General features: G+C 36.0%; 1 protein-coding gene across 1 annotated transcript in view; it reads left to right on the top strand.

Annotated features, from left to right (window-relative positions):
• Positions 1-489: 489 nt before the first annotated feature.
• The window catches only part of ITGBL1 (integrin subunit beta like 1), a 303,482-nt gene continuing 279,635 nt past the window's right edge, over positions 490-24,336 (top strand). The window contains exons 1-2 of the mRNA XM_053670353.1: positions 490-798; positions 1,905-2,122. Coding sequence (XP_053526328.1) covers positions 701-798; positions 1,905-2,122 — 316 coding nt within the window. The 5' untranslated portion in view covers positions 490-700. The remainder of the gene's footprint in view (positions 799-1,904; positions 2,123-24,336) is intronic.

Below are 24,336 nucleotides of genomic sequence, written 5' to 3'. Positions count from 1 at the left end.
CTTGATTCATGGAGGAGAATGTGATGTATTTGAAACAACCACAATTTGAACTGTCCAAGTCAAGAAAAAATGTGGTGTGATGAACTGGTTGAAACAATTAGAATCTTGATACACTTTTTAAAGGCTTAAGAAATGAAAAATCATAATTTAAAAGAAAGGGAAAAAGTACAAAAGTTTTGTTTGTCAATTTTGTTTGTCCCTCACAACTCATGCTCCAAATAGTGCTTCTTAAAATGCATGCAATGGATTACTTTTCTCCGTAGTGTTCATGCTGACATGCTGACATTGTTAGCCTCCTCCTTACCCTCATATTTCGGGGTTTATGTGTCCCTTCAATATCAGCCAGCCCAAATATTCTCCTGTCAAATATTTCTGGGGCCTGTGAACAGGACGTTTCTTTTTAAATGTCAAAATAAACCATCTGCTTGCACAACTGTTTCTAATTACTTTCCTGCCTAGACTCTCCACTTGAGGGGTTTGGCACAAGCACCCCGCCCAGAGCAGTGCCGCTGCCCAAATCTTCCCAGGCAGCTCATCAAGGCACTTGCAGCTCTGGGTAGAGCCCCGGACCTGAGTGCCTGAGTGTCTGTGGGTCCGTCTGCCCAGCCATCTGCTGGTGGCACCTCGCCCTCCTGCAGCCTCCCACTGTGAGCCCCACCTTGCAGAAGTTCTGCTGGCCTCCACAGCCCCGGAGCTCAGCATGCATCCCACAGGCTTCAGGAACTTCTTGCTGCTGGCGTCATCCCTCCTCTTCGTGGGGCTGTCAGCTGTTCCTCAAAGCTTTTCGCCATCTCTGAGGTAAATTTGGTTTGTTATTCTTTAACACCGACCTGCCCTGCTTTGTGTGGCAGAGCTCAAGCTTGCAGGACAGCTGCCCTAAGCCAACAGCAGTTAATGAAGTTGGACCCAGGATAAACTGTTTTCTACTTGTTTCTATTCCTTTCCTTATATCTATGCTGTGTGTTGCTTCTCTTCTGTCCTTTTTCTTGTACTCCAGAAAAATAAAATCACTGAATAAATAAGTAATTTCCTCCTATGCCAAAAAATATCAGAAAAAATTCTTTTTTTAATTTTTAAAATTTATTGATTAGAGAGGGAGAAAAACATTAATTTGTTGTTTCACTTATTCATGCACTCATTGGTTGACGCTTGTATATGCCATGACAGGTCATTGAACCCATGACCTAGGTGTAGTGGCATAATGCTATAACCAACTGAACTACTCTGTTGGGGCAGGAGGAATTTCTGCCATAAGTTAAACATAGTTCTATCTATGAGTATCTATAAATTTTCAGAGCCTATAAAGCTGAGTTATTTTATGGGTCTGTTTACATTTTGTATTACATTCTGTAAGAGGCTTTGAGGCACATTGCAAAGCTAAACTTTTAAAGTACAGTTTATAAGCACTGTTTAACTTAAGAAAGCATTATGCTTTATGTTTTCATAACATATATAACTGTTTCTATATTTCACCTCCTCTTTTTCATAAAATAACTGCCCCTGGCCATCGGATAATAATGAGACTTTTCAAAAAGGACTGAAAAGTCAGCAAAGTGTCATACTTTGGAATAATTTGTCCCCAATCTAAGTGTGCATAAAAGATTCAGGACAAACTTTCAAGGGCAGGGCTGGATTACCTCTGTCCAAATGGAAGATGGTCTTATTTTTAGGTGAGAAGGTCATTGCTGAGACACTTTGGGTCATGGTCATTTCTCAGGTGATAGCCAGTGGGTGGTGCTGCTTGCCTGGGCTAAGACAGCATCTCTAAAAGGATGTTGGTCCCCAGAGAAAGGTGGGGACTCAGGGATTCTATGTTTCCACCTGGGAGGAAACGTGGGCTCAGAGCAGTAGGAGCGGTGTCTGTGCTTGACTGTGGCCCTGCTATGGTTTGTCGCCCCATGCAGAAGCGGGTCAGGTGCCACGTGCAGGCTGTCCCAGGCAGAGTCGGAGCGTCGGTGCCGGGCTCCCGGGCAGCCCCCGGGGGTTGCTCTGTGCCACGGCCGGGGCTGGTGCAACTGTGGGGTCTGCATCTGTCACGCGAAGGAGCCGGGAGTGTACTTTGGTCCCTTGTGTGAATGCCACGAGTGGGTGTGCGAGACCTACGACGGGAGAACCTGTGCAGGTAAGGAAGGACGCTATCTCCTCTCCGTGACACAACAGCTCGAGAGGGAGCAGGGAAACACTTTCTTCTGGGGTTCCCGCTATTTCCCCCAGTGAGAGAAGGGTAGGGACAGTCCTTTGTTCACTGGGCCATCAAGGAAGTTAGAAGTCATTGCCATCTGTGAGGGTATTCTTTTGCTAGTCAATTCTGGAATTGTATTATAACACTTTCCTCCACCCTGGGGTTCAAACTTAATCACTTAATTATAAATTTCACTTGCTTGTATTTTTGTTTCTTATTACAGACTCAACTTCTCCACTTCCTCACAAAAGGAGTTATTTTGTTGCATTCTTCTACCCCAACCACTAACAATGGTCATAATATTTGCAGAACCTAAGCCTATGTTTTATTTTAACTAAGGCAATACAGGGACATATTTTTCTAAATTCTAGAGAGCAGTGTGTCTTTGAACTCTTATTCGTCTTCTTATATTTAGGGTATAGTTCACAGATATAAGTGCATATCAGGAACTGTGACAAGAAAAAATAAGTAGGTCCATATTTACTTAGAAGCAATGGCTTTTGCATTATTTTAGCAGCTTGAAATCTTTAGCTTCAGTGAAGCTTGGTATTTTGTAAGGGTGGAGCAAAAATAAATTCATTTCCTTGCACATTTTTAAGGAGTGATTTGGGACTAATTTTGGATAGGGTCAAGGTATTTCTTCGAAGGGAACACCCCCCCATCTCTACTAGTTTCACCTAAATATCCATTTACTTAAGGCCAAGAACCTCAATTAGGTCATTGTAAGTGATACAAGCACTCTGTTAGTGAAAGGATAGCACAGTGCATTCCAGCCAGGGTTTGGCATATTTGTAGGAAAAAAAAACACGGCTTATTTACCCACAATGTAGCTAAGAATGAAGAGTCCAACACTAACATGCAGAGATCAAGAATGAGTTTATAACAAAATGTTTTTTTCTTGGCACCTGGGCCTAAAAGAGCATAGAGGGAATACTTAATACGCAGACTGTTAGGCCGTGGAAAAAAGTCATATAAGTAATTCAGAGGAGCACAGGTGCTTCTATGTGGTTTGTTTATCCTGTGAAGGCTGCAGCTCAACCCTTTAAAAATAGTGAATGCCACTGTGTTATTTTAACTTCATCAGTCCCATAAGCTGCAGTATAATTAAGGGCAGCCCTTTGGGATGAAAACTAAGTATTGTTTAATATTTCTTTCCAAATTCAACTTCTACCTAGCTTCTCTGAATTTTATTGCCTTTGTCAAAGCATCTTCAATATCATGAGTTCTGAATACATTTTAAAGGGCATTTTGTATTCTTTCATTGGAAAAGAAGAATTAAGATGCAGTCTTCAATCAGTAAAACTAGTTATGGGAGTCATCAGATAAAACTCCCCTATTGAAGAAGCTTCTCTCGTTCCTTTCTTTAAAATCATGCAGGTGAAATGCTGCAGTAGATAGTGCTCTTTTTATTTCTCCCATGGAAAGTGATTTGTTTTCACCCATAACATCTTAGTCACTGCATTCCTTTCTCTCTGATACAAAATGCTGTACTGAGTCACCCGAAGTTTTGTTTGCATGTGTGTATGTATGTTCCTATAGAAGGCAAACTGCTTCTCTTCATTTCAAAGCTGAATGAAATAAGTGTGTTTATTTTCCATTCTCATCACTGTGACTTATGCCCTTCATGGCCTGTGCTACAGGGCCTGGGGCAGAATCTGCCCCTGAAAATATTGTGACTATATTTGCCCTATGTTCTGTGTTTGCCTGGACAATGAGGAAATCCTTACACACAGCCCATCATGCTGCCTTGCCAGCTTGCCCACTTGCTTTGTGCTTTAAATTTAGCTTCACAATTTCATTTTCAACAAGTAGTTCCAATATTATAGTTTGGAATATATTCCACTGTTAGGAATATATTTGCACTGCCTAACAATGGAAAAATATAGAATATATTCTATTAGTAATATAGACACTCAACATGTTGTCTTTTGTGTTTTTATGGGCACCTGGGTCTTCATCTCCAAGATAATTTCTAGGTATTTTCTAGAAATAGAGTAGCTTTCAGAGACCTCCCCAACCTCTGTGAATAAACAAAATTCTTCTCAGGTAGTGTATCATATACTGGTTAACATTTTGGCCTCTGGAAAAAAATTTCCAGGATATAAATCAACTGTGTGAACTTATACAGTAACTTAAACTCAATTTCATCATCTGTAAAATGGGATAATAACAATATTCAAATAATTGTTTTGAGGTTTACCATATGTAAAACACTTAAAAGAGTGTTTTGCACAAAATCAGTGCTCAGTATATATTAATATTACTACAGAAATGCATAAAAGGTGAGATAGTATGGACAGATAGATGGACAAAAAGATGGATAGATTAGATAGGCAGATACAGTAGATGATAGACACATAAATAGGTAGGTAGATAGATGATAGATAGATGGTCTGGCTTTGTATATGTTGGGAAATTGATTCAGTGAAAGTAATTTAGTTTTCTTAGTGTAGTCCTGGCCTGTTGCTGTTGATATAAAGCTCAAAGGGTCAAGCAAGGATAGCTATTTGGTCCTGCCTCAGAGCAGCTATATTAGATACACTATATCCTTTTAAAGTTTAGTCCACTGAAATTCTAATACTGTGAATCACAAGAAACATACTTATTTTAGTTTGAGCTAGTTGAAAGTGATTACATTTACAAGATCAAAAGTGGTCTATTTCTTCCAGTGTTCACTTGTTCATGTCTCATGCATCTTCCTTAAACTTCAATAGCATAAAGCCTGACCCAATGATTGTTCCTGTGGGTATTATGTTCTAATGAGATATGTCTTAAAGAGTAATAAAATGTTTGGTTACATAAAAACATGCTTTCAGTTAACATTTCAAGGCATCCCTGGAAACCACCTGGACAGCTATGATTTCACTTAAACAAAATATCAGTTTCTTAAAAATCTTTTCTAGTCACTTTTGATATACATGTATATATAGTTATATAAGTATATATTATATAAAATGAATTTATATGTAATATATATTACTCTTTTGAGTTATATATATATGTATATTATTTTAAAGTGTTTTAGTTTTAGTAACTGGGAAGAGCTACCTAAATTCAATTTAGCAAACCTTTGTGAAGTGTTGTATATCTCTGTTGTTGAAGTGGGTATAAATGTGAGGAGAGTTTTCTATTGAGTAGAGAGGTCAAGAGAACTATCAGATACATATAATGCAATGCGAAAAATAATTTCTACAAATTTCTATGAAGGTTCCTTTAAGCAGAAGTTAAATAATGTGGTATTATAGTTAAAAGTTCTTGAGAATGTGGTAGCATACACACCTTTAAGTTTTGGGAGGTTTTTAATCTAAAGGGTAGATTGTTGGAATTTTGAGTGAAGTTGAAGTAAAGGTTTAGAGGCAGAAAAATGTGCGGGTGTGTTTGGAGAACAGTGAGGGATTCTAGTTTTGGTTTGGCTGGATCTTAGGGCTGTGGGGAAATTAGTAGAAGATATATTGAGAGTTACAGATTGACATATTGTGGAGGGCTTTGAACCTGAATGTGAAGTCTGTGCTCAGTTAAACATCATGTGGGAGCAACAGAGTGTTTGAACACGGGAAACATGGTTAGTGCTCAGACTCATGAGAACTAATGTGGTGCCCAATGACACAGCAGATTGGGGTAGACACTTGATGAGGAGGAACTCAGTTTACATGTCACTTAAATTACAGTCCAACACAGAGAGAATAAAGTTATAATTATGAAGAATTTTCAACACTATTAAAACCTGTTCTTTAACACCCTCTCCACTAAAGGAATGTGTTGAACAGACAGACTTCAATTTTCTCCTTTCATGTGTTTTCACTGTGGTCCTAACACCTCCTACAATTCTGGAGAGCATATTCAGGAGTACCCCATGACTAAGCTCGCTCACCCACTTCATACAAACCTCTTGTTTGAGCTCTACTCCCCTAGGTTCAACCATTTTTGATAAATGTATCTTGTCTTACCCCAAGTGACACATAAAATGTAAAGGTTTTTCATCCTCAGAAAAGTGCCACACCTGTATATCACTTTCTCTCAACTAATGTTGCTTTATTTGGACAGTACTCTGAAACTCAACCACAGATACCAAAATAGGCTGGCCTTGGGCCAGGTCATTTCCCCACCTTGATATTCTAGAGGAGCACATCTTAGTAGTATGGTACTTAGATCAAATAACGTCAGTGTGACAAATTTGGCAGTTATTTTTTAAGTAAAATTTCCCTGGAAAGAGAGGGGAACATGAGGGAGCAAAATTATTTGCATTACAAGTTTAAATTCACAAAGCATAAGCTTCATTCACAGAGTTCTCAAGATTCTTCAATGTATTTTGAGACATGATGCTAAAACTCTTACCCCATGTCTCTGTGTATTGTAACCCTGGCAAAATGCTACTCAGCTCTCTGGGCCTAAGACACAGATTGTTAAATAAGACCTGTGGCTCATGAATCTCAGGGTTTGGAGGTAGGTGATCAATGCCATAGAAACAGAGATCCCAGGTATGAATTTTTGTCAGAAGAACTCCCCATCAGAGGAGTTAGGAAGTAAGGCATTTTCCTAAATTCCACCTCTTGCCATTTTATTAGTGTTTTTATTGCTGCTATAACAAATCAAAACAAACCCTGTTGCTTAAACAACACAAATGTATTTTTTAATCATTTTGTATGTCAGATGTTCAATGGGGGTCTCCCAAGGCTAAAGTGTTGGCAAGCTCCATTCCTTTCTGGAGATTCTCAGAGAAAATGCACTTCATGGTCATTCAGTGTTGAGAGAACTTAGTTTTGTGTGTCTATAGGACTGAGGTTCCTGTTTCCTTGCTGGCTGTCAGCTTGGGGTTCTCTTTGATCTCTTAGACAATGCTCTTGGGTCCTTTGCATGTATACCCTCATATCTCACAGCCAGCAATAGTGTGTCAGATCCATCTCATGATACCATTGCTCTGAACTTCTTCAATTGTCACATACTTTTTCACCACAGCTTGGAAAAGTGTTCCACTTTTAAAGACTTGTGACTAGATATGTCCCAATAAAATAATCCAGTATAATCTTCCCATCTGAGGATCTGTAATCTTAATTATATCAGCAAAGTCTCCTTTGTCATGTAAGGTAATACATTTACAGAAGCTATGAGCAAGGATGTGGACATCTTTGTGGCCCTTATTCTTTCTAACATAGCTGACCTCCTGTAAAATACAAGAGGAATGCCATGATGTGTGAATGGTGAGGAAGAGAGGTTCCAACTTTATTTATATTTGGCTGTTCTTATGCTCCATTCAGGATGTAAGTAGTGAGTTTTTTTCCTCCTTTTCAGAGCTTATTCTCATAATCTAATTTCCCTGGTCTTAATCTTTCCCACACTAATTCTTAGAAGGAACACCAGGTTTCTGGTACAGATTATGAAGAGTGATGCTATATAGTCCAGCAGTTGCCTGGGTTCATTGTGAACTGTGGAGCTAGTTATTATAACACTCACAACTTCTATTTCCTTATCTATGAAATGGGGACAATAGTAGTATCAAATGAGAATAATAATAATTTTAAAACATAGGAGTGATTACTAAGTCATTTGAATTGTCATGTATATTTATGATGTCCCTCTCTTACACTAGCTTGATACTTGGTCCTAAAATATTTACTCCCCAGAAAGTGATTTTCCTTTTATATTGCATCTTCCTCCAGGTTTAAACATATGCTTCACATTTCCTCCCTTGACTATCAGTGAGTGTTTGGAGCTGCTTCACCTTGTACAACGTGTCTGTTCCATATTGTCAAGTCTGGGTGAGCTTTCAGCCCTGGCAACCTCAGGATGAGACTGAGCAACTAACTCTCATGCTCCAACTCACTGCATGGTTAAGTTTCTCTTTCAGGAGCTTGACTTTTGTGTTTCCGTCCCTGCAATCTTAACCGGGATTCATACCATCATACTTGATTAGATGGAAGGTTCCAGGGCCCTACCCTCAATACTTTATGATTAGTCCTTGAATCTGGAATTTATTATTTTTTCTTCATTGGAAACATCAAGGTTTTTGCAAATTCACAGGGCTTACATTCACTGCATTTCTGATTCTGACTTTTACCTTTAATGACATATCTATATTTCCAGGCTGTTACCTTATTTACTCCAAAGTATTATTCTCAAATAGATTGATCCCAGAAACCACTTCTTCAACTTACAAAAATGGAAAAGTCAGCACAACACAAAACAAAATAAAAATAAATCACTTCCACAAGGTTTTGAGTGTTTACTGAATGTTCTACAGACATTGGAGGTGGGTTTGTGTAATCACAGAAATGTAAAAATCTAAGATTTAACAGTGATCAATTCTAGTTCTTAAAAATCTTAGTTTTTCCACTTTTTTACCTTGTTAAACCTAAGTGTGGACATGGGGTGAAATATTGGCCAAAAAGGTGTAAGCAGAGGGGCTGTTGGGGGACTAACAGGGAGCTGGCTTGCAGGGAGGTATTTGCTTTGCCTGTACACCTTTCCCACTTTCAGTACCACCAGCCCTTTGAGTCAATATGAGATGAATACGGTGACCAACCATGAGGATGGTTTAGCCACAAGACAGGAATCTGGCTTTTGGGGGACACTCTGGAGTTGCCACAATAGTCCTGGACTGGTTTTGCGCATAAGAATAATAAATTTTATCTTGTGTGCCCTGTCATTTGGGGGTTTTCTGTCACTGGCAACTAAGTGTAACCCTATTTGAAACAATGGTTTTATTTAAAAAGTTCAAATCTATTAAAATAGGGAAAGAGTAGAATACATATAGAGAGGTTGAGAGCTTGAGCTTGTAGTCCAATAGGTCTGGGACACATACCAGCTTACCTGCTATTTGGACTTCAGCAGTCTGGGTGAACTCTGCAAGACTCAGTTTGCTCATCTTGAAAATGGGGTACAATTAACACTCTGAGGAAGGTTATTATATAGTTTAAGTGAGAAATGAATCACTTAATAAAATAACTAACACATAACCATCACTCTAAATGATAGCCATTCTGACTGTTGTTATTAAACCCAGAACCTCTAAGGGTATTATTCTAAGAAAAAAGGGAAAACATCTTTGCTTCAATGTATTACTAGCAACTAAGTCACCAGTGATAGGTGTATATCCCCTGTACTTTTAAATATATTCAACATATACTAAATTTTTTACCTAGCAGTTTTTAGGAGGTTATTATTTATAGGAAATAGTGGTATAATATTTAAAAACCTGGTTACCAGAAATTAAATTACCATAGAGAAAATATAAATTATTTATGTATTAAAATACTTCTTTTTTAAATTTGTATATCTGTATATTAAAATTATTAAAATGTAATGCATGTTAGCTACAAAATGCCACACTGTGTGTGTGTAAATAAAAATAGTAAGGTTGTATTTTAAGCAGAGAATAGGTTCTATATCAGCACAAAGATTAGACATTTGACGTTTAAATATTGTCCTGACAAATCAAGGAAAGGCTCCATGTTTGAGTTAATACATCATCTCTTAATTAATCTAGCACAGCAAACTCTAGCACAGTAAATGAACATTTACTCCATGGTAGGAAGACAGTTGTGGTTTGGGGCTGGGTATTAAATGAGTTTTATCTGGATTCTTCTATTAGTGCCCCTCAGCCTGGTAAGATGCTCAAAAAAAAAAAATATATATATATATATATATATATATATATATATATATATAACCTCAAACCTCAGCCCAAGGAGGTAACAACACCTTCACACTCCCATTTTACATTCACTTGGAGCCTCTGTTTTCTGAATGAAATGACAGAATCTTGACACTGTTAAAATTATTATTCTACCTTCTTTTATTGTCAAATATGTACATTAAATGCTTAAGCTCATATAATTGAATTCAAGTACATTACATATGTGTGCATGGGGACTCCTTTTTAGTCTTTGTTTTAATTATAGTTTTTGGAGTTAGTATTAAATTTAGGTTGTATAAATATGTGTGTCATAAACACACACATACACACACATACACACAGATATGCTTTTCTCTCACTTGCTTTTTTTCTTTAAGAATATGCCATAGCTGTCATTCTAGTTTAGTAATACACTATTAAAATTTTTCTTTAAGAATATATTATGATCATCAGTATAGTTCAATTATATATGTAATTCAGAATTTTAATAAGCATATAATATTCTATAGAGTGAATATATTTTTAGTTAAACTGTTTGAGTCTTACTGAACATTCTGGTTGTTTCTGGTTTTTGTTATTGCATGTTTTGTTTTTTTGATATAGAAGACTTTAAACAATATTTTCAAACACCAATTTAATATTGTGCATACACATTTATACACATACATGCACACAGTTATCTAGGATTCTGGCTCTTGAACCTGCACACATACATTTCTACCAGAGGAAGTTGAATTCCAAAGTATGATGGAGGGAGTCTCTAGCCAAAAGAACTGTTAATAAATGTGTCTTCAAACATTGCTGATCTCAGCAAATGGAAACTTCAAATCAGTTGGAACTGGGAGATCTGAAGCCTTTTTCCTTAGGAAAATTTAGGTTCCAAGGCCTGGTGTGGGATTCAAGGTCAGGAGTTGCATCTGAGAAGGGGAAAAGTGTAGTATTACTGGTGCCAAGAGTACCAGGTGGGATTTTCCATGGCATTTTTAGGTCCTCACACAAGTAAATTTTCAAGGTATTTTCCATTAACTTTTCAACTGATAATGGTAGAGAACCACAAGAAAGTTGCAAATCTCATTTTCTTTGGAAAAGAATGCTTTGTCTTTTCAAGGATCACATTTCCTGACAAATAACAAACTGTATTTTGTAATAGAAGTCATTCTTCTGTCTGGTCTAGATCATCTTACTTAGGGCTGTGAAGAAGAATGATGGCTTTATAAAGGAAAAAGAAAAATAGGACGTTTTATAAGAATGCTCACTGGCTTGACCTTGTATCACCCTAATCCTAAATTGTGATGTAAGAAGATTTTCTATGCCAAGAGCCCCCTCAACCTAATTGTACACAGTCACTAGTTCAAACATCAAATTATTCCAAGTGAATAGTTACCCACTCTAGTTTCCTGTTTTATTATTGTATCTGCGTACTTCATAGGGAATGGTGGCCCCCAAATTTTAAAAAGTCAATGACTTTTGGTATTGCTTAGAAACTTCTCTTATAACGAGGCGTTAACTAAACTTGTGATTTAGCTAGTTGGGGTGATAAAGAGCCAACGTCAGAAAATCCAAACATGGTAAATGCATTTCCTAACTGATCACTACTGCTATTTCAAAGCTTTTATTTTCTGCTGTGAAAAATATACAAAACCATATTTTTCTAAACAAAATGATTTGGCCATTTAAATATTTTTCTTCTCAAAATACTAAAGACAACATATGGACTTTTTTGGCTTTCTTGGTTAACATCAGTAGTATATAGACTCTAAGAGCAATCTTGACATGCAAAAAATTATTTGTTTTAAGAAATGAAATATTTTATTTATTACCTATATGGATTGAAGAATTAAAATTAATGCTGTATTAGTAATACAAAAGAATAATGGGGAAATACTTATATTTGAGCATGTTTTGATGGAAAATATTTTTGTACATATGAATTCAAGTTCATTCAATTCTTACATTACTTTTAAGAAGTAGACAAAATTATTCTCCAACTATCATACTAAGTAACTTTGAGAAGAAATCATTATATGGCTTCTCTTCAAGCATATTAAAATTGTTTTGAAACCACATATTTAGGGAAATATTTTCCTGAATTTGAAGTCCTGAAATGAGAACATAATTTTAGAAACCTCTTTTAAAAATTATTTAAAAATACATATTCCATTTTTCTTCATGGTAAAACAGATTTGGACTCTCATTTCTGTCTAATGTCAGAGAAGTGCACATCAAAGCTAAAAAAGTGGACAGATGAAAAAGTGAACCTATTTATTTTGATGATATTATTTATCATCAAAAGGAGTTCAGGTAACAGAAATCACTGGGACTTAAGTTACTTGTCACACCGACAAAGAACATTTCTCTCAGCTGTAATTGACATTCTTAGAGTGATTGCATTTAGCACCAACTATTATTTAAATAAGGATTCTTTGGAGTCAACAATGGGAGAAACTCTTCCATAGCCTTTTGTTTTCCTTGTCTATAAAAGGAAAAAAAGGTAGATAATTGAATCAAATATATACATTTGTTAATTTCATAAATATTAACTAATCTTATTTTGTGTATTACATATTTGGCTGTTATGAATAAACCACATTAGAAATTATCTTTTGTGCTTATGAAATTAATGTATTTGTAATATAAAATCTAGAAATTCAAATATATGTGATTTGTAATGTATGTATTGCCTTTTTGAGAACAAAGAGATGTGAATAAACAGAAATGCATGGTGAGGGAAGAAAAATGTATATTGAAAACTAAATAATTTTGACTGGATTACCACAAGAGTTTACTCTAAGCTTCAGCTATTAAATTCAGGAAGCATTTATTAAATATCTCCAGAAATGCATCTAATTGGGGAATGGAACCATCAGAAAAAAGCAGACACTGAATCTAGTAGAACTGCAGGTTGAAGAAAAAGGTGGAAAATTTTTCCTTTTCTACACATGAACATGTAAGAGAAAAGTCCTATTACCTTGGAAGCTCTTCTTTCTCTGAGAATTTTAAGAACTCTCACTTCCATAAGTTATTATTTAATGAGTGTTTGGTGCCTGCATGGTGTTGTAATACAGACATTAGTATTCTATAGAATGGATTTGGCATTTGTTTAATTCTCAACTATCTGCACACAGCCTAGTAGAATGCAATAAAATAATATTTCTATACATCTTGAAATTCATCCCATGTGTAGATGTCAAAAATTATAGTCCTTTCTATCCTATTCATGGACCATTTAACTAGTCAGCCCACATGAGTTTAAAGACCAACTAGTGAATGTTGTGTTTGGGGTGTCTGGAGGAGAATAGCAATCAATGGTCTAGGAAAAAATCCTTTGGGATACACTTTGAATTTTTTGTTTAGTTATAATAAGTGTATCCCATAGTATCTAATAGTGTTACACGAAATTGAAACATGGTAATGATAATACAGTTAATATTTATTTAGAATTTGTTATATGCCTTTTGTGTGGTGCTAATGTCTTACAATAAATCTACTGGATAGATCATCTTGCCATTCTAAAGATAAAGACTTGAGCCAGAGAAAGATTAATGGAATATTTAAGATCACATTTTTTTACATCAAAAGTTATGCAATCAGTCACTCTTGCATTAACTTACACCATTTAACGCAGTGCCCAAGAATATTTGAATTTCTCTTCTGCAATTTTGAATTAGCATATTAATTCCAATTGTGGATTGCAGTATTAATTCAAATTGTGGATTGCAGTATTAATCCACAATTATTAATTTTTTTCAAATGTGGAAGTGTAAGAGGCAGATTAGTGAGAATAATTAAAAGAGAAGGACCATGTGGGTTCAAAAATTGGCTGTTTGTCATAAACTATGTGATCTTGGGAAGTTAATAAATTTTTGGTGCTTATGTTTCCTCATCTCACAGTATTTTTGTGAAAACAAGGCCTCAGGAACATCCTTGGCATACAGTAATTGCTCAGTAGCAGCTATCCTTACTACTTTTTAAATTTGTTGCTCTGTTTATTTATGCATTTATTGTTTTATTCTTGTATGTGCCCTGACCAAGTATCAAACCCATGCACTTGGCATGTCTGGATGATGCTCTAACCAACTAAGCTACCCAGCCAGGGACTACACTTACTATTGTTACAGATATTATCATTAAGCTATTCCATATCACTCCAATCTATACTTTTCAGAGGCAGAAATGAATTTTATCTAATAGTCTCTTTTAAAACTTTATTGTTGTTGCTGTAAGAATGCTGCATTACAAATAAGTCCAACGTATTGTGGCTTACAAAAAACTACCAAAACTGAAAGTTATGTCATATTTCTGGGTGTGCAGTTCAGCTACAATTCAGCTGGGCAAGGCTGGATTCCAAGCTCCAGGTGAGGCTCTACATGATCCTTATGCTGTTCGGGGTAGGCTTATGTCATGACAGATTACAGGAACACTGGAGGGTGAGAGGAAATACTTGATGTTCCTTAAGGCTTTGTATACCTGAACTTTATATTCACATACCATTAGTCAAAAGGAGCCACATGGCCAACCCCAATATCTGTGTTCTGCCTTCTCCTGTGTTGTGCAGGTTGGTGTGTCAGGAAGGAGTTAAGTTTTTCTTTCTTTCTTTTTTTTTTTTTTTTGCCAAGTGGTATATGTTTTTGTTTATAATCTTAAAATTTCTTTTAAAAAACATTTTTATTATTGTTGTTCATTTGCAGTTGTCCATGTTTCCCCCATTACTCTCCCTTGCTTTACCCACCCCCCATCTTCCACTTTCAATCCTCCCTTCCCCCTCATTGTCTTTGTCCATGGGTCCTTTATACATGTTCCTTATACATGCTTCTTTATACATGTTCCCTTTCTTTACCACATTATCCTTCTCCTGTCTGGGAACTTTCAATTTGTTCTTTATTTCCATGTCTCTAGTTCTATTTTTCTCACTTGTTTGGAGTTAAGTTATTGACAGCAACAATTCTATGAGCTGCAAGATTTAACACAGGCATTTAAATATGGTGACTCTTCAGGAAAATTAGTTGGTTAATGGGGTTGTAAATATCTGACACAGATTTATTTTGAAGATGAATATGTTTTGTTTTTAAGTGTAACTAAATTAATTATATAAAAGCACCTGAACATTTCTATAAGGGGCAAAAAATTGAAAAGCAAAAATATACTCAGAGCTAATAATGCAGTGAGGGAATTTATCTCAATCATGTGAAAATGAATTCATTAAATATAGACTAAATGTCCAATAGATCAAAGGGAAACTGTTCATTCTTATGGTACTTAAATATATTCAATATGTCATTTTATGGCACCTTCCAACTGATCTTTGTATAAATGCTTCTCCAAATTCCATAAAACTGTGGTTTGGTGAAAATCAGACCTTTGACACATGTTACAAGACAGGTTCAGTGATTTCTGTTTTCATATGCACATTCAATTAGCCATTTATTTACCTTTTTTAAAATTTCCTCGCCTGGCTGGTGTAGCTCAGTGGATTGAGCACGGGCCTGTGAACCAGAGGATCGCGGTTCGATTCCCAGTCAGGGCACATGCCTGGGTTGCAGGCAGGTTTCCTACAGGCCAGTTCCCTGCAGGGGATGCACTAGAGGCAACCATACATTGATATTTCTCTCCCTCTCTCCTTCCCTTCCCCTCTAAAGATAAATAAATAAATAAATAACTCTAAAAAAAAGAAAAAAATTTCCTCAGTTTTCCTACCTTAAAAATGTTTTATGCAGCATAATATATTTGGTCCCTTCAATAAGCTATTTTTGATCTTCTTCTATCATCTGTGAATCTCAAAACAGCATTGGAATTGGTTAACATATTTGATATTATTTATATTTCTATTTTTGAGTTTTAAACAATAGAATTGTTTAGAGATTTTATTTATTTACTTTAGAGAGTGGAAGGAATAGAGAAAAAGAGGGAGAAAAACATCAATGTGTGGTTGTCTCTCAGGTACCCCTTGTTGGGGACCTGGCCTGCAACCCAGGCATGTGCCCTAACTGGAAATCGAACCAGTGGCCCTTTGGTTCACAGGCCTGTGCTCAATCCACTGAACCATACCAGCCAGGGATAAACAACAATAGAGTTTAATTTATTTAATAATAAGGGAGAATATAAGCAGTTTTAAACTGAATGAGCTGTCAACAGAGCCATTGGCTGGCTAGTCAACCACTGTAAACTAATTGACAACATTGTTATATATTTAATAAACTCAATATAAAATATATTTTCTGTTTCTAATGAAGAACTGCAGATCCTTTGAAGACTAATTTTTCATAACTTCTCATTGATTTTGAAATAAAAAATACTTGGTTCTGTTGGAAGTCCATATGAGTATAAATATTTTTGACAAAAATATGTATACAGCTATTAGAAAGGTTGTATAAATTAGTTACCATCTTTAAGAGTTGAAACTCTTAAAATGGACTGTTTTCTTATATATGAAAAGCCAAGGACTAATATATACATATAAAATAAGAGATGTATATATTTGTCTTGTATATATACACATTATATCATTTGTTCAATCACTAGCTATTTTTTAAGCAACTGCTCCAGATTAGATCCTGCATTAGTAGCTGTAGGGGTTATAAAATTAAAATATATGATTATTTTCCTTGGGAAATGTAATAGTAGGTTTAAATTATAGTATGCTGTGGTATAAGGGATACAAAGTACCTCACACAGGAGGAATTTGAGCTATTTTGAAAATGAATAAGATATTAACCAGTGATATGATAGGAATGGCATTCGATACAGAGTGTGAAAATAGCAACAATCAAAGGTAAAACACCAGGTGTAGTAGTCTTGCTCTTTAGAGAAATGAATTCTTTCTGAAGTGTTATCTGAGAGAAGCCTGAAGAGATAAAGTGGGGTAGGGGCAGCTCATAGGGAGTCTTTCAATGCCATAAAATGACTGTGGACAGTCATTGGCAAGTGATGGTGAGCAGAGAATTTCCTTCCAGATAGATGTTTCAGGGACATTGATTTTAGATAAGTGAAAAAATAAAAATCTTTAAATGGGGGGAACAATGAGAAAGCTATGTTAATAGCCAAGAGTGAAAACTAATAATATCCTGAATACTGTTATTGACCATAGCAAGAAAAGGGAAAGAATGGTGCTAATTACTTTGTTATACAGTGGAAGTGACAGGAGTAGGAACTGGTATTAGGGAGGAAATGTAAACTGTTATGGTCATACTAGTTTTCAAAAAGTCTGAGTCCCACAACCCCCTGCCTTCACCCTAGAGACACCTGGACCTCTTCATGATTTGAAATTAAAGGGTTAATTCTTGCATATGTAGAAAATCCTTGCCCTGCTCTGGTGCTAGGCACCAGTACTTTTCCTCATTCAAATTTCTCTGACTCGCGAGAGATACAATAGGGTCAGAAATAGGAAGTCAAGAAGTCAATGTTTTTGAGGGCAAAGGGATGAGAAACAGTTTTTTGTTATGCAGCCCTCTGAAAGCAGCAAATAATAGGCAAAGGTTACATCAACTCTCAAAATTTGCCAATTTATCTCCTGATGAGCATGTACTAGGAGCTGAAAAGATTTTAAGAAGTTACACCTCCTGAGCTCAACTAATTTTCTCTCAAATATCACATCAGGATAAGTTTCTAGAATTATTCAAATATGTATTTTTATCTGTGGGCATCTAGAATACCTTGACTCCTTAGATATAGATAACCATTTCTCATTAGGGTTGTGAGAGATGGATGAAAAATGAAATTATAGGTTTTACTTCTGGCCAAGATAGAGGCATAGGTGAATGCAATGTGTCTCCTTGCACAATCAAAGGAAGTACAACAACAAATTAAAAAAATAAACAAACTATGACTGACAGAAAATTGAATTGTATGGAAGTCTGACAACCAGGGAGTTAAAGAAGAAACATTCATCCAGACCTGTAAGAGGGGTGAAGAGTCCTCTCCAGGTGGGGAGGACTTTCTGTGAGGCACCTTCTGGTTAAGTGTGTGGTCCAATATTTACATGTGAATAGACCAGGAGGAAAAACTGAGGAGCAGGATGGACCATTTGAACCCTGGCTGCAGCTTGGGGAAATAAAGCCTCAAAACCTCTGACTGAAAAAAAAACCTGCTGGATATTTGGTGGCAGGAGAAACTCCCAGCCTCACAGGAGAGTTAATTGGGGAGATCCACAGGGACCTAGAACATTCACAAAACCACCTACCTAGGAATCAGTAGTAGAAAGGCCCAATTTGCTGGTGGGTAGCAGCAGAGGGGACCGGAAGCCCAAAGAGAGCTGAGTGGCCTGTGCTGTTTCTTCTTGGAACCCTCCCCCACACAGCACAGTGACGTGGGTTACCCCACTCTAGCAAATACTTAAGGCTCCTTCCATTACTATGTAACAGGTGCACCAAGACAAAAGAAAAATGGCCCAAATGAAAGAACAGATCAAAGCTCCAAAAAAATGCAACCTAGCAACAAACAGATAGCCTACCTATCAGATGCAGTTCAAAACACTGGCAATCTGGATGCTCACAAAATTGGTTGAGTTTGGTCAAAAGCAGAGGAAAAAGTGAAGGTTATGAAAAGTGAAATAAAGGGAAACAAAAGTGAAGGGAAGGAAACTGGGACTCATATCAACAGTTTGGACCAGAAGTAAGAAATAAATAGTCAACCAGAATATAATAAAGAAACAAGAATTTAAAAAGAATGAGGAGAGGCTTTGGAACCTCCAGGACAACTTTAAACATTCCAACATCTGAATCATAAGGGTGCTAGAGGAGAAGAGGAAGAGCAAGAGATTGAAAACTCATTTGAACAAATAATGGAGAACTTCCCCAATATGGCAAAGGAAATAGACTTCCAGAAAACAGAAAGCTCAAAAAGAGCCCCAGAGAAGTTGGACCCAAGGAAGCACACATCAAGGCACATCATAATTAAGTTACCCAAAATTAAAGACAAGGAGAGAATCTTAAAAGCAGCAAGAGACAAGGGGACAGTTACCTACAAAGGAGTTCCCATAATACTATCAGCTGATTTCTCAAAAGAAACCTTGCAGACAAGAAGGGGCCGGAAAGAAGTATCCAAAGTCATGAAAGGCAAAGACCTAAATCCAATATTCCTCTATCTAGCAAGGCTATCATTTAGAATGGGATGGCAGGTAAAGTGCTTCTCAGATCATGTCAAGTTAAAAAAGTTCATTATCACCAAGTTCTTATTATATGAAATGTTAAAGGGATTCTCTAAGAAAAAGAAGAAGATAAAAAATATGAACAGTAAAATGACAATAAACTCATGACTACGTTCAACCAAATCTAAAAAAACAAACTAAGCAAATAGAACAGGAACAGAATCACAGAAATGGAGATCACATGGTAGGTTTTCAGTGGGGAAGGGAAGAGAGGGAATGGAGGAAAAGGTATGTGGAATAAGCAGCATAAATGGTAGGTAGAAAATAGGGGGAAGTTAAGAATAGTATATGGAATGTAGAAGCCAAACTACCTACGTATATGACCCACGGACATGAACAAATAAGAGGAATGTGAGTGGGAGGGGTTGTGCTGTGTCGAACGAAATAAAAGGAGGAAAATGGGACAACTGTAATAGCATAATCAATAAAATTTATTTTATTTTTTAAATATTTTAAATTTATTTATCTTCAGAGGGGAAGGGAAGGAGAGGAGAGAAATATCAATGTATGGTTGCCTGTTGTGCATGCCCCACTGGGAACTGGCCTGCAACCCAGGCATGTGCCCTGACTGGGAATCAAACTGTGATACTCTGGTTTGCAGGCCCATTCTCAATCCACTGAGCTACACCAGCTGGGGCAATAAAAAATATTTTTTATATTTTATAACTCTTGAGTGTAGGGTTATTTTTACAGTGCCTGAAAAAGTCTTAATTACATTTATTATGTAAAAATAGCTTCAATTTAAAGTTATCAGTAATGAAATTTCTTATGAAAACTTCAGAAATTTTCACTATTTTTGTGAAAAAGTAAATATTAGTATTTTGTGTCTCTCCAATATTTTATTACATGATGCTATGAAACTTAATTATAGCTCTGGCTAGTGTAGGTCAGTGAATTGAGTGCTGGCTGTGAACCAAAGGGTAGCTGGTTTGGTTCCCATTCAAGGTACATGCCTCGGTTGTGGGCCAGGTCCCCAGTGGGGGCCACATGAGAGGCAAGCACACATTAATGTTTCCCTCTCTTTCTCCCTTCCTTCCCCTCTGTCTAAAAATTAATAAATAAAATCTTAAAAAGAGAAAATTGTAGTATATAACAAAGTAGATAAAAACCTTAAGTATACTGTGAAATCTTTCTTGTCCGTGTGATTTTCCCATGACTTCCCTTCATATCCTTTTAAATACATAAACACTAAATCAGATGGAGTAATTCAGACTTATATTGGGGGTAGGTATATTTCAGATACTCAGGTGTATTGGGTAAGAGACTTTTTGTGGATTCAAGTAACAGAAATCCCAACCCCAGTGCTTAAGAAAAAAATATTTTTAACTGTCCCACTTAACTGAAATATTTAGGGTGTTTTTCAAAATGTGGTTCTTGAGCCAGCATCACCAGGGGTCTTGTTATAAATGCAAATTCTGAGGCCCCATCCCAGATTCACTGAATCAGTGGATCTGACTGTGGGGCTCAGTCATCTGCTTTAACAAGCCTTCTGGGTTTTTCTGGTGCATAGTAAAATTTGAGCAACAGCGGGTAAAGACTAACTATCTTTGGGTGAAACTCAATTTGGGGCTCAAACGATACCATCAGGGTACAAATGTTGGCTCTTCTACCCTTGGGATAGCTCCAGGTCCAAGCTTCACATGGTGGCCAACAGCTTTAGATACCTGTTACCACAGCACCTTGTCCAGGGGAAAAGAGAAATGATTTCACCTCGATTGTAGAAATCTGGAATTACACAAAGTAATAAAGAGGACTAGAAATAACTACAGTGTGTCAATGTGTATGATATATTTTTCTTAAATTTAAATCTTTTTAAGGAGATAGAGTGAGAAGTATGTGACTGCAAAGGAGTTAAAATTAAGGATGAGATAATGGAGAAACACAGAAAATTAGATTACTGGGATAGCAAAGTAGGGAAAAATGGTAAATAATACACATATGCAACACAGGTTTCATATTTTAGTAAACTAGACCCCTTGCAGCTTTCAAACCTCATAAACTATTTAAATGTCATGTTTATTATTATAAAATAATGAATTTAATCATTCATGCTAATTGCTATTCTTTATGGGTATATTACTATTCATTCACTCAACCTGTGCATGTTTTTTAGTATGATAAGGGGTGAAAGCACACCACTTATTCCAAATTTTACTTAGGTTAGTTGTGCACACACACAAAAAACAAAACCATGAGTATACTGTAGATTTCAAGTGTCAGCCTTTTTAAATACTTTCTAAATTGCATCAGTCAAGTGGGAAAAATATAGGACTATGTAAACAATTACTTAAATACATTCTTTTTTTACTAATTTTATTTTTTATTTTTTACTATTATTATTTTTATTGTTGTTCAATTACAATTGTCCTCATTTTCTCCATTATTCTCCCCCACACTATCCACGCCACTTCCCACATTCAGTCCTCCCCATCTTGTTGTCTTTATCCAGGGTCCTTTACACTTGTACCTTGATGACTCTTCCCCTTCTTTGCCCTGTTATGCCCTCCGATGTCTCCCCTCTGGTTGCTGTCAATTTGTTCAATAAAGAAATAAATCCATATTTCTGATTATAATTTGCTCACTTGTTTGTTTTGTTGTTTATGTTCCACTTAAATACATTCTTAAGATCATTATTTTATAATAAAATTTTCTTTGTAATACGTCTTCATGAACCTTGAATTTATTTTATTGCTTTCATGTAGTTTCAGTAATTTTAATGACCTATCTTATATGTTTATGGTATCTTTTTAAAGTAGAAATGCCAAGATTTATTGTATTATTCCTGTACACTGAATTTCACAAGAGAAATGTGCAGTTGTAACTTCAAGGTAGGTGTGATACTGTCAGATCGATCAAAATAATTTTGAGCTATGTCAGGTCAGTTGTTGGGAAACTTTGAAGAGCACAAGAAATTATGTGGAGACTGTTATAACAGCTTGTCCTTGTACTGTGACTCAAAATAATACCACACCTGCCGCAATACTAGCTCTGTTGTTAAAATAGGAAGCCTATATTGTTGGTTATACCAACCTCACTAAAAAAGAAAATTAGGATGATTTAAAAATATGGTTGTAATTGTTGAAAAGCTGGCAGTGAAAATATAGATGAAATTGGCAGTCATATCATAGTTGCAATAATATCCTTTAGAAATAAATATTTTATGTATCCTTAAATTACTACAGTTGTGTTTTTCAAGCTCAAGTGATCATAAAAACTCATTGTGGCATTTTTGTTTTGTCAGCTTCCTAAGCTCCACTTCTGGAGAAGGATATTTCGTACACATGTTTATTTAACCAGTGTCATAGGTAATTGAATGCTCAGACATATATATTGGCAAAGCACTAGCCTAAAGTAAGGAATTTGTATACTCTTCAAGAAGATGAATCTGGGGAACTTATAGAAATATGTCAAATCTTAGTTACTGAACCTTCCAGATAAGTAAAATCTACTAAATCTGCCAGACAACTTTCCTAGTGTATAAACTGAAGATACTGCGGGCATTTTAATGAAGATGCCATTTACTGAGCATATATCATATACCTAGGCATTTTGCTAGGTATGCTATATATTATTCATAATATTCTACTACAACTTTTTCAGATAAGCAATACTGTGTTCTGACAATAACAATAATGGATTCCTTACACAATTTTTGTGAGTAATCAAATGATTAATCATCCAATAAGCAAATAAATAAAAATCATCTTTGAAAGTAAGGATCAAATTCTATTTTTTGTAGACATAAACTGTACACAACTTTAAATTGATAAATTTTCCCCCAGCTCCCACCTATAAATTTTATGGAATCCTTTTTCATCTATTAAACACATGACATATAGGAGGTATTCAATATATTTTAGTTTCCCTTAAATGCTTAGGTATGTGACTTGAAAACACCAGATGGTATGGTTGAATATATATGGGCTTCAGGGCTAGAAAAATTTTGGATGGATAGAATTTTGTCTGTCTTGGATTGGGTGGGCAACACCGAACAGCTTATCTTACCTCTTCTATTTATCATTGGAAGAATAAGAATTATCTCCTAGTGTCTTTAAGTAAAATAATGTAAGGTGACTTACTACAGGGTTTGTCAAGATAACATTGTATAGAATAATTCTTTCTAAATGCAAGTATATCACATCGCATCTGTAGCAAGAATAAAAAGGTTTGTTTTCTGAAAAGTGTGAACATAAATAATGTTAAAATAGCATGCTTTTGCATAAGATTTGATAAGCTCCATTCTGAGTGAAGGAAGTTAATGAATTTTTTTCGCACTGCTAGGGATGAGGTCACTGACATCAAAGGATGCTGATATGCTGATGCATGCTGACAAAACAGAATTCAGTTTGCCTTACTAATTGGTGAAAAAATATAAACCATTGAAAGGTTGACTAAAGGTCTAGGTGTGAGAATTGGTAGCTTTTAGAACAAGTGAAAAAAATTGTTTCCATTCTACACTTTGTCTCAAGAGCTTACTTACAGTGATGGGAGTATACAATACAGGTAATTGCTTTTTACTCAAATAGCACTTTGTTATAGACTGAAAGTTTGGGTTCCCCCTCTCAAATTCATATGTTGAAGTCCTAACTCCAAATATGTTAGTATTTGGATGTGGACTCTTGGGAGGTGAATAGGGTCATATAAAGTCATGAGTGTAGAACCCCAAGATGGTATAAATGCTCTTATAACCACAGGAAGACACAGGAGAGCTCTCTCTTCTCTGCTATGTAAGACTGTGGGGGCTGCTGTTTCCAAGCAAAAAAGGAGGTCCTTCCTAATAACCAAATATACCTCTAGGACTTTTTAGTGTCTAGAACTTTAAGAAATAAATGTCTGTTGTTTAAGCCACTCAGTCTATGGTATTTTGGTATAGCAGTTTGAGTAAAGACATACTTAATAAACAGCTACTATGCACAGAATCCTCCTACACAAAAAGGAGCAGTCTAACCCTGAAATCAATGAAGAAAAGACTGATTAAAATGATGTTGAGTAATTTGCTGTTCATGTGCAGTGCAAGAAGCCATCAATCATGAAATAGAAACTCGTTGGTCTGGGTCCTAAAGAATGAGAGGGATTTGTATCCTTGGGTTTTGATAACTTTAGAAGGGTGAGAAGTTATAAATGATTACAGACAGGGTAGGGGTTACACTGCAAATAAATGTATTGACAAAATATGCCAAGTCTGACAAATATAGGCCAGCACAAGACAATATCTATGGCTCTATTTATCTTTTTGTTTGAGATTTTAGTCTAACAGATTTTCAGACAGAGAGGGAAAAGGATTTCTTAGTCATTACAGAAATCACCACTGAATAATAAGTTTTTCTGTTGATGGGCTGGGAATTCCTTAATATTCCCAGCATCAGTGTTCCACAAATG

This window comes from Artibeus jamaicensis, unplaced genomic scaffold (assembly GCF_021234435.1).
Source record: "Artibeus jamaicensis isolate MK-2021 breed Jamaican fruit bat unplaced genomic scaffold, CSHL_Jam_final contig_559, whole genome shotgun sequence".
Lineage (NCBI taxonomy): Eukaryota > Metazoa > Chordata > Mammalia > Chiroptera > Phyllostomidae > Artibeus > Artibeus jamaicensis.
Note: the sequence above shows the minus strand (reverse complement) of the source record. Positions and strands in the feature narration are given on the sequence as shown.